Raw genomic sequence first — 16,907 nt, forward strand, 5'->3', positions numbered from 1 at the left:
TTAGGGGTATTAATAGAAGTCCTTTTTAGGGCAGTGATTCTCAGGTGTGGTCCCCAGACCAGCAGCATCAGTATCACCTGGGAACTTGATAGAACTGTGAATTCTTAAGCCTCATCTCAGATCTATTGAATCAGAAACTCTGGGGATGGGGTCTACCAATCTAACTTAACAATACCTCCAGGAGATTCTAATACACTAAAGCTTGACAAGCATTATTCTGGGAAAAATCTAGGTTCTATCTATAGTCTCTTCATCTTTATATAGAGATGGGTCTGCATCCTATTCGGACACTCATTTTCTTTATTTTTTAAAAAAAAATTTCATAAAAGAACCTGGCTTATTTTGGTGATTTGTATTTTGGCTATGTTTTTCTACCTTTAATTTCCCCTTGACATACCGTTTTCATGTAGTATTTCACACTGCTATACTAAATATATTTCAGTAAGCTACAGTACACTTTTAAAAAATAATAGGGTAGAAGACAGATAAATAGACAATTAATAAGAACAATCTAAATTTGGGTTAAGTCATCTGATCATTTGCTAAAGCCGTCCCTTTGCAATGCAGCTTTTTCTCTGGTTTGGTATCTCATACCAATAAAATCCACTTGGCTAAGACAAGACAAGGGTGCTCCAAACAGATAAATAAAGTTCACTTGGCTAAGACAAGTAGGGAGCTTCAATCAGCTCCATTCAGGTGTGTTCTTCACTGGGTTGTGGACACCTTTACTTGGGTAGTATAACAGTATACTACACAAGTAGTCTACTACTGAAGACTATAAGTGCTTTTGACCTTTCCCGATTTATATTAGAAAGGCCATGCAACCATTTCTGGAAAAATAAATTTCTATCTTCCATCCTTTTTTGATACTTATTATAAGGCACAGACATAATTGTTCCCAATTACACTGTTTATCTCTGAACTTTTGAGCATCCATACTTTCAAAGATTTTGTTCAGCTCACCAGCAACTAGCTGGAGAGAATGGATTTCTGTGTTCTCTAACTTAGGATGTGACTAATTTTTATGCTGTACTGCTTTTTTTTTTTTTCATTCAGCCCAGTGATACAAAGTTATTTTTCACTATAGAATTTTATACTGAATATGTGTAACACCACAGATTTCTCAATATATATAAATAACATGAAAAATATAAAACTAAACTGTTTTCTCAGATTTTCAAAAAATAGGAAGTTTTTTTAAAAAAAAAACTCTAGCAATAACAGTCATTAAAAATGTTTATATCTAGCTTATTACATCTCTGCTTATATATATGATTTTTTTTTTTTTTTTAGGCGGAGTTTTACTCTTGTTTCCCAGGCTGGAGTGCAATGGTGCCATCTCGGCTCACCACAACCTCTGCCTTCCAGGTTCAAGCGATTCTCCTGCCTCAGCCTCCCAAGTAACTGGCATTACAGGCATGTACCACCATGCTCAGCTGATTTTCTATTTTCAGAAGAGATGGGGTTTCTCCATGTTGATCAGGCTGGTCTCAAACTCCTGACCTCAGGTGATCTGCCCACCTTGGCCTCCCAAAGTGCTGGGATTACAGGCGTGAGCCACCACACCCGGCCACATCTCTGTGGCCATTATTGACCATTGGTTCTCCTTTACTTAAGAAAACACAGGATCTGAGACTATTATTTGTTGAATGAATAAAAAATTATACCTCCCTTGTCTGCCCTAGTTCTAAAAATAATCAAAGCATAGGTATTTGTTTTCCTGTTTGACAGATGAATCTGAGGCTCAGAGGTTAAAGGACTGGTTAGGCTAATGAACAAGACATTTAATTAACAGGAAAGAGATTCAAACAAGGGTCAGACACTTTCCAAATCCTACGAGCAAAACAAAATAAAGCAACCTCTATTTTAACCTTTATTTTGTTTTTCTAGTTGTAGAGTTTACAAATATATGGCAAATTATGTATACAGGGGGGAAAAAAATAACCAGAGTGGTACTCACTGTGGTTTTTACACTTCGGTTGGTTCCGGCTTCCAACAAGAGTTTAATACATTCTTTATTTTCATTTTTACAGGCCAGGTATAGAGGTGTCTGTCCTCCATCAGCAGCATGATTAATGTTAGCATCATATGCAATTAATAATTCTACACACCTACACACAAGATTAGGATTAATTACATAAAACCTGGGTTTGACCTTTGAAGCACCACCTAACCAAGATATTAAATACAGAAAAGAAGGCAATGCTGCATCTTTATATACATCAACTGTTTCTATTTATATATATATATATATCAATTATTATGGATCTTATTACATGAATACTATTTTTATAAGGCTAGAAAATATACTCTAATGACAAAATTTCATTTCTCCCATGAAAATTTGAAAAGTGCTAATACCTCCTTTATGATACTTCCCTATAACCAACTTGTGAAAGCAGAGTCCTTAGAATTGAACTTCCTGGGATGAACGGTTTAACTGTACTTGATAAATATATATTATTTTGGTTCAAAATAGTTTGAACGTTGAAAAAAGGCTGCTGAGTCATTCTGAGATTTTCACTTGAGAAAATAATTATAAATAGCATAGACAGCAGGGCACCATGTGCCTTCTCTATAAAAGGCAGCAGAAAGGCTGAGAAAAGGGTTGCCTTGGGGAGAAAAGACAGCAGAGGTTGTCCTGTCTCCTGAAGGCAGGCCAGCTGATGAGGAAAAAGATAGCTAAGCAGAAACTCCGCTGCCCTGAGAATCAAGGAGGAAAGAAATGAGGTAAAGTCAAGACTTTGTGACACTTAGTTACTAGCTAAACATGCGGAGCTTAAGTTGTAAAATTAGTTGAGAATAAACTTAAAAAGAGGGCTAAATCATAATCAAAGAAAGAAGCAATCCACTTCATCTTTTATTTTCACTCCAATGAATGTTTTTCCTAGTTTTCCCTTGCAGTATCTGATATATATATATATATATATATATATATATATATATATATATTTTAAATTAAGTGACATGTTGATGTATGTGTGTATCAGACACATTTAAATTAACCAATCCGGCCTGGTGCAGTGGCTCACACCTGTAATCTCAGCACTTTGGGAAGCCAAGGGGGGCAGATCACGAGGTGAGGAGATCCAGACCATCCTGGCCAACATGGTGAAAACCCATCTCTACTAAAATACAAAAAATTATCTGGGTGTGGTGGCGTGTACCAGTAGTCCCAGTTACTCCGGAGGCCAAGGCAGGGGAATCACTTAAACCCAGGAGGCGGAGGTTGCAGTGAGGTGATGAGCTGAGATCACACCACTGCACTCCAGCCTGGTGACAGAGCAAGACTCCGTCTTAAAAAAAAATAATAATAATCAATCAATCAATCCCCAGATTTCTCCAGGGTCCTTCCTTTTTGCAGAGTTATCCATGCTTCCATTCCTGTGACTGCTATACTCTCCAAGAAAGTGGCCCTACAGGCTGCCTGGTGAAAGCAAAGGTAAAAAGCACAGCTCAGAAGGAGAAATTCCTTTTGAAGGAGTCAGGATATGCCCAAAGAGTACAGCAAAATCAGTGTCTAGGGTTCTCAATGACAAACTCAGGGTAATGAAATATGTGTTCGATATGCAGAAAAGTAAATCATGCTATACATAAATAATTCATTTTGTATTTTAAAAATTTTATATTTATGATTAATAACATGGATTCAACCTTAAAAACCCCATTTCAATAATTCTGTAATTTGTTAAAGAACATTTCTATCGGGACAGTTAGATTAAAAAGTTAAAAGCAACTTGTGTTTCCCACAACCTGACATTTCAGCACAGGCAGAAAAAGCAACTTAGCTATTTTCTATTTTTTAAAAATTAAAATATGACTTTTAATGTTAAAAAGTCATGCCTATATCTGACTGACTTAGTAAGCTACTAAATAAATCATTGCTAAAGTTAGGTATATTTTAATTAATAGGTATCTTTGGCTTAATGCTCAAACTTCTTTCAGTATGTGAAATTCATGCTTCAATTTTGTTTTAAATGGTAAAACAAGATGAATAATTAGAATACATTACCACTAGGAAGTTCAGATTATTACAACCAATTTAATTCCATGTTCTACTTTTAGTGACATCATAAGTAAAAAATCTTTTGGGGGGTTGGAATGGTGTAAAATAGTGAACAACAAGCTTCTCAACAGTCTTTTATCTCATGACATATGTGTTGACATGCCATAGATTATCTTCTGAAGAAAGTTCATTTACATTCAGTTGGGACACAGCACAGTTCTCTTCTTCACTTCCCTCAAATATTAACTATTATTAAGAGCAAATTTAGAATCCTAGTTTGCATTTAAATCCTCAAATATATTTAGTGAATTTATTTGCCAGTGATTTTAAGCACTAGTTTACACATCCAGCCGGAACTAAAATATGTGTGCAAATTATAAAAAGAGGCTTTCACAGTGGGAAAAAAGGAATTAAGAGCAACTTACTCGAAATGTCCCTGAGCAGCTGCAGCACACAAGGGTGTGAAGCCATTTTTATCAGCAGCATTGATTTGGGCTTCTGCACTCAGCAGCAATCTCACACAGTCTATGGATTTTAATAGAAAGCCATGTAAATTCCCCATTTGGAGTTAAGATGTGCCAAATTCTATGCAAGCTGTAGATAGATTCTAAACCCAAAGGGCCTCTCCCCTGCACAGTTCATCTCACAATTCCATCATGGCAGACCTGAGACTCTGCAGACTAATTTATAGGAAAAGCAGCCTCTTCTCCCAAAGATTATAATACCCCAGACTCACTGACTAAGATGGGTGTGTGTGTTTGTGTGTGTGTGTGTGTGCGCGTGTGTGCACGTGCATGTGCCCATGCGCGCGTGCATTTTGGGAAGAGTTGTTGCTGAGTAAAAAAAATGTCATGTGCCAGAAAATGCTTTACCAGATTTTTCTACCAGTCTATCCCAGAAAATAATGTTCCTGGATGGAGAACCAAATTCACTTACCAAACTGAAATACCATTCTTTGTATTTAAATAAATTATTACTTTATGATGTTTAATCTTTAAACTGCTTCTGGATGGTGGGCATACTACCCTTAACTCCATGAATGAGGCTAAAGGACAGCCCATTGGAAGTCACCTAACTCAGGAATAAATGCCACCTAGATGTCACATTCCTCATGTTACTTACTAGATTTACTTCTTCTATATTAATGAAAATCTCCATAGTGTTTATGAAGAATTCTAGAATTCTAGAATTCTAGAAAATAATAGGCTCTCTGAGGTTGCTAGAATCCTCCATTTATCTGAATTAATCGACAGTCACATGGGCTCCCATATGCAATGCTATCTGACTTTGCATTTGCGGTCAAATCCTCTCTTTTTCTGCACTCCCATATGTTTTGGTATATTTGACTACAGGATTTGCATTTTAAAGAACAAGAATAATTCCCAGTCTTCATCGATATACCATTTATAGTTACACAACTTCTCGGTTCTTTTAAGACATTCAAATAACCATAAATTCTTCCAACTGTGGAACGATTTCAGGCCCATGTCCTTTCCTAACTACTAAAACTTGCCCTCACTGTAGCATGTAGCACTAAAGTTCTCATAATTAGACTTTCTCATATATCAGGTATTTCTAACGGACCATAAATGCAAAGTCATCTTTGCATAAAACAAAGATTACTTTTTACTAGCTGTGGTAAAACTTTATATTAAGGAACTGTACAATTTGGATTTTTTAAATGTTTATACAATCTTTAAATCTCATTTAATACTATCAATTACCACCTGTAAAAGAAAAATAAAACTACATTGAGCCTTAGGCTCATAACAATGGATACATGGGCTTTTGACTTTCCCTCCTTTTGCAAGTGTGTGGTATGGTAAGATCTTGCCATATTTACCTGTATGTCCATTCTTAGCAGCAGAATACAAGGCAGAATGGCCATCTTCACAGGAGTAATTAATGTCCAGTCCTTCTTCATTAAGCAGCATTGATAATAAAGTGACATTTCCCTGGGCAGCAGCTTGCTGAAGAAGGGTGGGCCTGCCAGCCAGGGGGGCAGGACCACCACTCATTAGCAAAGGGGTTAGGGAGGGTGACCAGCCTGTAGGTTAAAGTGACCCTCGTTAGAGAGTAGGAGCAAGGACAAGAGATAGATATTACCCATTCCTTTCTGAATTACACACACACAAACATATGAACATGTGTCCCTAGAGGATTATGTGGTTTCTAACATTATCAATCTGTTAATATTTACTTAGCATGAATCTGAACTGTTATTTCAGATCTTATATCTGCTGCCAATTAAATCAACATACATAGTGAAAAATTATTTTTAGTCATGAGTCTTGTACAGGTAAGTGTTAAAGTGGTGATTGGTTTTAGGAAAACTTAAGATGGCTGTCTTGTTTTAAAAGTTCAAATTCCTCTTCAGGATTTTAAAACAATTTGAATTTTAAAATGTAAAGGTTTTACAAGGTAAAGTTTTCCTCTAGTTCAATATTAATCTGGAAAAGTGAACTGATATTTTTAGGTATAAGATAAATAATTGTAAGAAACAGATTTTTCTTTTTCAACAATGTTTCTAAAATGTTTAATTACAAATTTTATGTAAACTGTTAAGATGGACCAAAGAGTCTATTTATATTCCTTGAATTCCCTTATTTGGGAATGGAAATAATGGAGGCCAACTGCTATTCAGTATTAAGAGATAATAAAATATAACATATATAACTGGATCTAGAGTTCACCAGCACAAATATTCTATATACAATTGTGAAGACGGTGTCATCTGGCCACCTTTACAAAACGCCTAACAAACTTTTAATCAGCCAACAAAACAGGACACTCAATATGTAATTTTAACAAAAACAATGAGTTATCATAGTTAGATATTTCTCATCAGTATTTAGCAGCTTTAGAAGAGAATCTGTTAAGTGTGTGAATTCGGCTGCATATAGCATGAAAAACTTTCTGAATTCTTCCTTGATCAAAAGGCTGTAAAAACAGTAAAGTAAAAATGTTCATTCAATGTGATATATAGGTATTTGTGTATTTTAGACTTAAATACAGTGAATTTTCAAAATAAGACATTTTCCTCTTTTTCCTTATAGGGTTCTAATACGTGTAACAGCATTGTGCATATGTACATATATTTATCCCTAAGAGCACACTTTCACAGGCCAATTAGGTCTATTTTGTCCTGACCAAAGTGATCACAGATGGAGGGCTTTATTCTAAATAGTGCTTCACAATGGCTAGACCCTAAATTTCTATATGCACAATACATCTCATTGTACATAAAACAAAGATTACTTTTACTAGCTGCAGTAAAATTTTACATTAAGGAACTATACCATTTGGATTTTTAAAATGTTTTATAACTATCCACTACCACCTGTAAAAGAAAATTAAAACCATATTGAACCTTCTGCTCATAACAATGGTCATATGGGCTTTTGACTTTACATCCTTTTGCAAGTGTGTGGCATGATGAGATAAGATCTTGCCATATTTACCTGTACATCCTTTCTTAGCAGTGGAATACAAGGCAGAATGGCCACCTGATTACGATACGTGGTAATATCCCTTTAGTAAGATACAACAGATGGATGTTTTATACCCTCTGTACATTTGGTATCAGCATAATTATTCTAGGCATATAAGTGTCATATTAATACACATATGTAATACTCAATTCTTATGATGAAATCCTAAATTATTGGCCTTAAATTATCTTAATAAATATTTTCAAAGTACATATCAAAGGAACTTCTCAGTATTTAAAAACTATTTATTAAAAAAGGCAAAACAAAGCCAATTATACAAATGAAACTACACTGCTTATAAAAAGCTGGATATTATATCTTTATAATCAATTATTTGGGTCTATGAATAATTTATTGTTTTTAATCCTATTAGGACTATATGTAGTGACATACAAAATCAAAATGCTCATAAAATTCAATATTTATATAAACTTTATGATATTTTCCTACTGATACTCATTAGCTCTTCTTACAAAAGTAGTATTTTTACTTCATACTTACAAGAAGGCTCCTCTCTGGTACATTTTACCTTTTGTATTTTCTTAAAAACAAACAAACAAACAAAAAACAGGCCCACAAAAATTAAATCAGTACTTATTAGAAATGGATAAACAGAGAAATTATACACACGAAGGTATAAAACCTCGACTGCAAAGCAAACACAGGCAATATGAAGGCATCGCACTACAGTCCTCGGTGGAACAGGAGGGAATGGGGCTCATACTCAGCCTCTCTCTCTTTCATTCTCTCTTTAGATCTCATCCAAGGGGTCTTGGTTATTGATATTCTTTTATGAATACCAATACATGTAAATGGCTTGCTATTCTTTTGGGTTTTGTTTACATTTTTCTTTTTTCACCATAAATCTAGGCTTTTGTGGGGAGAAGACAGTTTAAATATATTTTTCAACTGCTTTATACAGAAATACTCAATTGCAGCTGTAATTTCCTGGGAAACCCTATTTTTAATAAGTTATCTGAAAAACAAATTTTTTTCTTCAATTTGTTTTCCATCTTTAGACCACTGAAGGGTCGTCTTATACAGAACTACAGAAGATATATCAGTTGCCTTATTTTCTTAGAGGTCTGCAATATATTTTAAAAATCTTTACAGAAGAAAAATGCTTTACAAATACCAAGTATTTTAAAATTGTAAATACATTTTACATCTTCACTAACATTTCCAATGTTGTCTAACACACAGACAAGCTTATTTTAATAAATCCTGCCTAAATGTGGGAAAAATAAGACTTCACCATGAGACTACATTGTTCATCTGAAATTACCGACAATGATAAAAATGGTAATGTTTAGTTAAGAGGTTAAATAATGGTTAAGACAGAACAGACCGGTATTCGTACAGCTACTCTACTGATGTTAGCAAAAAGTCAATCAGTTTCGCAGTGTCATATGCAAACATTAGTAAGGTGAGCATCCTGCACAACATGCCAGGAGGAAGGGAATGACTGGACATGCAATAGCAGAGGGAAGGAGTGAGAACAGCTTCCGGCATCAGCTTCAGAGGGTGGAGAAGGTTAATGTCATAGCCCAGATCATTCTTGTTTTCTGATTTAGCCTTTAAGCCAATCATACATGGAGGATAATTTTTAAAAGTCATGTTTCAATAGGGAAAAGGTGTAAACCAAATTAAATCAAATGTATCAAATGAAAAAAAAAAAACCACAGAAAAAACAATTTCCAAGGGTATGGAAACTCAGTTGCCTGGAGTGATTTCTGGTTTAGGCTTCTGTTCATCTAACATTTGAAATGTGTTTATTTGGCAAGTTCAGGAGGAACAAGAAATTCTAGTTCATTTAGAATTAAGAATGTTATTTAAAAATTTAACATTTGGCTATAAAGGTTGCCAAATAGAGTTTGGGTAATTTATACTACAATTCATTGAAAGGGCAACTTCTGTCATTCCAATTTTCCTTGGGGCTCTAACTTAGTCATAATTGTTATAGATAGAAGCTGACATGGAACACAGGATTCTAGAGTTGGAAGTACTATGGGCCAGTAGTTCTCCAAGGAGGGAGAGGTAGTTTGAAAATTTATCAGGCAAGTTTAAATCTTTTATTGTTTGGGAATATTATTATATTATTATAATTTTGGTTCAATGCTTTTTTTGAGACATAGTCTCACTGTGTCACCCAGGCTGTTGCACAGTGGCATGATTAAGGCTCACTGTAGCCTTGACTTCCTGAGTTCAAGTGATCCTCCCACTTCAGCCTCCTGAGTAGCTGGTACTAAAGGCACACGCTACCATGCCCAGATAATTTTTATATTTTTTGTAAAGATGGGATTTCGCCATGTTAACCCAGCTGGTCTTGAACGCCTGCGCACAAGTGATCCTCCTGCCTCATCCTTCCAATGTGCTTGGATTACAGGTATGAGCACTGCAGCCCGCAATGCTTTTGCTTTTAAATGAAAAAGCTAATGGCTCAGAGGGAATTAGCTCTCTAGGGTGATACTTAGAAAAGGGCAGGAATGGACTAATCCTGCCTTACTATACTTAGTTCAGCGCTTGTTTGATCACAGAAATTGGAAGAGACATCTGTCAGGTATTTGACAGATGTGCATTGTCCCTGTGCCTTGCTTTTGGCAACCACAATTGAATCAGTGGCTGTTTGGAAGGTTAATACCCTTCAAAGGGCTAATGACCTGGAGAGGCACAAGCTCACCCAGGGACACACAGGTTAGTAAGCAGGGTGGAGGCAGCTCTGGTGTTTCTTAGTTGCAATGGGCATAGTGGCAAAAATAGGGGTAATCTCAATGCAAAACAGAGTTTAAATCCTCTATCTTATTTGGAAAGTTCAACGCAACATTTATAGTTGAATTGTAGAGTTGTAGACCTCCATTGTGTAAGTGTAATCACACTTTCATTTCCCAGTCTAGGTGCTCAGTAAACACTTGCTGAATGACTCAAGGCTTCCAGTGCCTCCCTTCTCCCTTAATAAGTCACATCTTATAAGCAAATGACATAGAAACCTGTTATTCTACCAAAAGTAATTCTGCAGTTCTGAGAGGAATAAATAAACAAAATACTTTGGCAAAATTGCAGAAGTCAGAGAGTAGAAAATAAGGAATCCGTTTTCTGTATCTTCAGGGGCTGGTATTTTTTTGGTCTCTGGTCTATAGTGTCTTTTGCTTTCCAGACATAAGTGAAGGGCATTTTTCAGAGGGGTTATAGCTCTTTTATCTAAAATTTTACTGTATCCTAGGGCAGGACATCCTGGTGAATAGATAACAGATTAGTAAATCTCTGTCTTTAGAAGTTAACACATTTTAATCCATTAACTTTTCAATCCTATTGACAAAATGTTCGTCAGTCATAGATCCTGGTTTTAAGGCTTCTCTGCCGAAACCAAAGGGCATGTGCAGCTAAACCCTGGACCACAGTCATGACCAAGGCAACAAGTGGCAGACCCTCAAGGTCTCAGAGTAAAGATGGCTTTGTATTTTTTAAAGTGACAAAACTTCTATATCCTAGGAAGTGTTTTCTATTTTACAGTCTATGCATTTGTGGCAACAGCACTGCCACTGCTCCACACATTTCTGGAACTTGTGTTTTGTGACTGCCCAAAGATCTTATAGTACATTCTCTATTCTACTGAGTAGCAAAATTCCTCTTCTGAGGGTGGATTTAATTTGTAAGAAACAGCCAAAATTATTTTAGGCCACGAGAAGAGCTGTTCAGCTCAGTAATACCATTTTGGATCAAAAATATAGAACGCTGAATGCCTGTAAAGATATCTCAAAATAATACTAAAGTCAATTCCAAAGCAAATTCTCAAAAATACTGTAAACAACAATATCATTGAAGCAGTAATATCATCTCTACTTATTGATTACTCATGCTATTCTAAGCTCAATACTATGCTGACAGATTAGAGGATCTGCTCCTCCTAACAGCCACCCTCCCCCATATGAGTAGCGTAAGAAGTCACCAAAAATGCACAACTGTAAATGGCAGAGACTAGATTTCAACATAGATCTAACTTCAAAGTCCATGCTGCTTCCAATTCCCTATTTTGCCCCTCAAAATATGGATAAAGCCTCTCAAAGACCTTAATTTCAAGTTGATAGCTTATAGTTGGACAAATAAATCCTAAAGTACTGCTGCCATCACCTGATAATTAGCAAATATGATGCTATTTGCTTTTCTCTCTCTCCCTTCAAAGTACTCAATATAACAACTATTCAAACCTTCCTGTAATTATAAAAGTTTCCTCCCGTTAGAACCAACAATCTCCACCAACCACTGAGATCCCATGGTAGGAGAGACTTCTCCAAAGCTTCAACAGAACTTTGTCTTCCACATTTTGAGGGGTAAAATTGGGAACTGGAAACAGCATGGACTTTGCAGTTAGTCAGATGGGTGTTGGAATCTAGTCTCTTGTTATTTATAATTATGTGTTTTTGGTAACATTACTTTAGAGCCACATTTGCTTAGTAAAGAACTAATCCAGTCATGTCAATAAAAAGCAATGCTTTCTCTAGCACTGTATAACAAAAAGGAAAAATCCACCTTTTCTTTGTTCAAGAGTCCCAGATTCAGTGACTTCATAAGCCACACCTGCAATGGAAACCTTCTGTAACATAGCCCACATGCTATGTTAACCATCTGTGCCCAAGTGCTGGAAGACGGCAGCACTAAATAGGGTACATGGCTTTTAGAAATAAACTTAGAACAGATTTATAAATATTCACACTCCATTTCTGAGGGTAAAAAAAAAAAAACAAAAAAAAAAAACTCTAAACACCAAACTGATATTAGAACTTAAAATATACCAATTACAGAACAAATCTAGTCAATTTGGTAATCCAATATAGTGTTAATAATTACTTGAAAGGCCTTTAAAAATGTCATCTCAGAAGGAACAGAATTAAACATGTACTGTCTGATGATGACCCAATGAGGTCTTGCGAGATAAATATTTAATAAGAAGGAATACTCTTTTCTCCCATGTAAATACTTTAGTCTCTCTAAATTAATGGTCTCCATGTGCTTTAAGCCACTACTTTCAGGTTATTTTAAAAGAAGAAAGCACTTAGCATAGTGAAACCGCAATTCATATAGCAAGATGAATCACCATACCCTGGAGCCTTTAAAAACAAACAAACAAAAATCAAAAAACAAAAAACAAAAAACAAAAAAAAGAGAGAGAGAGAGAGAAAAGAAATGGGTGGGGGTGGGGGAAGCATAAAATTAAAAAAAAAAGTTTCAAGGCAATGTGAAGAAAATCAAGGCAAGTGAGAAGAGAGGCCATATTCTTTAAAAAGGGTATAACAGTTCGATCCCTTTACCTGATGCTGTTACCAGGAGGCTGTCTGAGGCACCTGGTCTACAGGATGAGGCACTAACGGGGTTTATGGAAGAGCAAAAGGCAATGGTGGTAGGAATGACAAGGGAACTGTCTGAACATGCAGGTTGGTTCAGTCCGGGGGTTGCAGCAGGCCAGGCACCCACCTGAGATGTGGCCAGGGCTGAAACGGTACAGCCTGCAGGTGCCACAGTTAAATCTATGGATGGTTTTGGTGGCAGCTGAGGGGAGGATGACTTAGGAAGGTTGTCCTCATTGGTCACCCTGTTCCCTTGTGGCAAACTGGAAGGAGGCGAAGCCACAGTTTTGTTATCAACTTTGGCCCCTGTGTTCGAGGCCCTGCTGCTGTCTATAATAACCTTGAGTTGGGGGTGTGGTGGAGAAGGAGTTTGGGAGAGCCCTGGCTTTTTTGGAGGGATAGGAGGAGGATTTCCTCTGTCAACTCGTGCAACACTGTGAGTCTTTAAACTGGTCCGACCGACTGGAGGGTGAGTGCCAACATCCCCTGTTGGGGGCGCTCCAGGCCTTGAGGGAGCACCTGCTTGAGGGCTTGTAAATCTTGACAGTGCTTGGGTCACAGTATTCCGAGCTAGTTGTTTGGCCACTAGGTTGTCACGACTTGTAGGTGACATATCTCTTGACGGAGGACTTTGGGTAGTATTTCCATTTTGGTCTGGGTCGTTAGCATTGCCCTGAAATCTAAATCTAGCTGCTTGGATTCGTGGGTTTAGACCTGGATGCAAAGAGGCGTTGGCACATGGTGAATGTAAACTGTGCATAGGTGGAGCCTGGGAGTTCTGAGGAGCTATGCCTGGTGTCTGAGTGGTGGGAGGGGCAGCATTACTGGGAAGTGGGGGTGTGCTACTGGTTGGATCTGGTGTTGAGTCAGTGCTTGGTCCATTTTCCTCAATTCTGTTTGCACTTGGAGGTGGGAAAGCGGGTACAGAAGAGCCAATCAAGTCACCGTGGGAAGCCTGCCTGTCAATACCTGGTCTGGCCATTGTGGCACTAGTGCACACGCTCCCTTTTGCATTTGCAGAAACTAGGGGGCTCCCTGTGGAAGGTTTTACAGGCATGGTTAAAGGCAACTTTTTCACATGGTCAGCACTTTCTGTCACTAGGTCTGTCTGGCATGCAACAGACCTTGTCACAGTTCCTTCTGTTCCCACAGATATGGAAACCAAACGCCTATCTTTTGTCTTCCGTGGAAGAGAGAGGCTTGGTTTACTGTCACTTCCCCTTTTCAGTTGCTCAATCATTTTCTTCATCTTGTCTATCTCCTCTTTGAGGTCAGTGGTGTGTGCTTCTTCCCGGTTCAGCTTGGCACGAAGCTGTTCCCGCTCGGTGTCAAACTCAGAGAGCTGTTTTTCCATCTGAGCTTCCATTTCTGTGCTTCTTCGTTTCTCAGCAGAGAGTTCTTCTTCTAATTCATTTGTCTTTTTCTTTTCCTCTTCCAGTTTGGCCATTATGTCTTCGAGCTTCTGGGCCTCCTCTATGACCTTGCCGGAGAGCTGCTTGCACTCTTTGACCAGCATCAGGACCACCTGCTTGTTCTTGCCGCGCTCTTCCTCGAGGCGGGCGGCCAGCTTCTTGTGCTCTTGCTCAAGGGCTTGTAGCTGAAGCTTCTCCATTTCCAGCTGAAAGAAATTCACAGGAAAATCCTGATTAATATACAGAATTTTCTTTTCACCAAGGAAATGCTTTTTGTGAGATTTTTATTAATTTTCTAACAATTACATATTCGGGTTAGCAAAAACGCCACATTTTCAAAAAGTGTTGTGATAAGAAATATTTTAAAGGCCCATTAAAATGAGAAAATAGATGTAAATGGCTTTATAAAAACATCTAAATTACAACAACAGAGAATTTTTAAAGTCTACTGAAGTTAACTACAGAAAAACAGAACAATAACCAGATGCTTTAAATCACAGGGATCAGAAAGATCTATTTTTGTAAAAACACAGCTCTGTGATGGAACTGGTGATATTTTTAAAAAAGGTTTAATGCTTTAAAATAATTAATCTCTGAGGTAAAGTATCATGAAAAGTACTGAAAACCGAGGACTTCAGTTAAATTCTAAGCCACTATGTTTGCTAATTGTATTATCTATCTCAGAAATGTACCTTCTTTGAGCTTCCTATGATGAGTTGTTGTGGAAATCATATAAAATTACATATGAAAGAAAGTTCTTTGAAAACTCTAAAGAGCTAAAGAACGATCTTATTAGAACTATATTTGGTGTCAGTGAACCTGGAGCCTCACCTTGTCTCCTACTTTGATCCCACTTGCTCCCTTAGCTTCACTGGACGCCTGGAGTTTCCTAAACATGGTTCTGTCTTGGGGTCTTTGCCCTTACTGTTCTTTCTGCATGGGATTCCCACCACACACCTTCCCATAGCACTCCCACAATAAGCCACTTGTGCACGGCACAAGAGTGACCCATGGGAGGGTGAGTGGGAGCAAAACTCCAGAGCTCCCCCTCCCTTCCTTGAACTTCCCTACTCACCCAAGTCGCCTGCCCAGCCATGAAGACTGGCTGCCTTTTCCTTCACAGAAAAGCACTGTTTGTTCACCAAGCCATGGGCCCTTAGGATTGGTGCTTTCCAGAGTAAAATCATTTTTCTAACTGATCAACCTAGACAGGGAGCTTTTAAAACCTTTCTCTCTCCAGATGGGGCTTTCTAATATACACAAAAGCTCCCAATAGCACGGGGGTTGGCTCGTTCATTTCTTCCAGGCTTCTGCTTAGCTGTCACCTTTACAGTGAGGTCTTCCCTCACCACCCTATGGGAAATAACAGTCCCTCCCACCCCTGCGTTTATCAACCTTTGTTCACTACATGCCTGCACCCCCTACCCCGAATGTGACTTCACTGAGGGCAGGGACTGTGTCGTTAAGACCTAGAATAGTGGCTGGCACACAGTGGTGCTTCATAAATTGTAAATTGAAGGAATTAGCTAAAATTAACATAGTTCCACTGATAACAATCAACTTCTGTTACTAATGGGCTTTCTGGCTACGTGGGCAGCCTCACAGCGGCACTGGTCTAACATGTTCCTGCAGATTTCTCACTTCTCTCCAGGGGAGCATCTGTCATGAGGGGCTCTTGAAGGACAAAGGTCACACCCCAAACTGGGATACAGAAGCCAGGTTGGCCCACACGCCTCACTTCCCCAACTAGTGAAATGTTCCACTGGCAGTCCATAATGGGCCTTATGGTTCCTAAAGGTTAAAGTAGATCTACCTGATTATAAAGCTGTGAATAGGACTTGCTTTCTCATGTAGATGTTAAACACAAATATCCTCTCAAGAGAGTCACTACTTATTTGAGTCAAATTTTTGTCATCAATAACAGAGGAAGAAGATACTCTCACGACCTGTAAGTCATGAAGATGTTCCTGTTTCTTGCCCTGTTACAAAAATCCATGACTCCATTCCCCTCACAGTCAGTCATGGGACCAAAAGGATGGTCAGAGATAGTGATTCTTTACTCTGAGATGCTTCCTGCTTTGACAAACGATTGCTAAACAGCATTGGGATATGTCTCATAAATAGATGATCAGGAATAGAGATTATTCCTCAAGCATAATTACACATATACTTTATTCTACTGGATAAAATTTTGGGAGTAATTCATAAGTAGATTAGGTAAGATTGGGGAACAATAGTGTTGTCATATACTGTTTTTCTATGTATATCTTATTCACGTGGGTGCCTTGCACAAATTTGACATATTATTAACTAAAACACATTGAACTCTTCTGAGATGCACCAAATAACACACTGGTATTAGAAGGCATATGCAAAGTTAGAACTGTTAAGAAAACTTAAATCTTATTTTATGCTAACCCCAAGAAAAAAAAATTCTTACAGCAATGTAAGAAAAACATAAACTAGGCCAATTTTCTGCTTACTATTAAAATACAAATTTCATCATTTGCTTCTGAAGGTAGAGAATTTGAAGAGCTACCTTCATTTTACAAAACAATAACTAGAGGCCATATGAGTGTTTTTCCTAGTGTCATCCAGCTAATGAGTGTCAGTCATGGCAATCACTCAGGGTTCTACTTGTCTCAGATTTTTCTCG

General features: G+C 37.7%; 1 protein-coding gene across 3 annotated transcripts in view; it reads right to left on the reverse strand.

Annotated features, from left to right (window-relative positions):
- The window catches only part of CTTNBP2 (cortactin binding protein 2), a 162,170-nt gene that overhangs the window by 67,663 nt on the left and 77,600 nt on the right, over window positions 1-16,907 (reverse strand). For all 3 annotated transcript variants that reach the window (XM_028844929.2, NM_001168625.1, XM_015134751.3), the window contains 4 exon segments: window positions 12,804-14,457; window positions 5,850-6,053; window positions 4,432-4,531; window positions 1,961-2,111 (listed from right to left, as the gene is read on the reverse strand). In XM_028844929.2, the coding sequence (XP_028700762.2) occupies window positions 1,961-2,111; window positions 4,432-4,531; window positions 5,850-6,053; window positions 12,804-14,457 (2,109 nt within the window).

Source organism: Macaca mulatta, chromosome 3, assembly GCF_049350105.2.
Source record: "Macaca mulatta isolate MMU2019108-1 chromosome 3, T2T-MMU8v2.0, whole genome shotgun sequence".
Taxonomy (NCBI): domain Eukaryota; kingdom Metazoa; phylum Chordata; class Mammalia; order Primates; family Cercopithecidae; genus Macaca; species Macaca mulatta.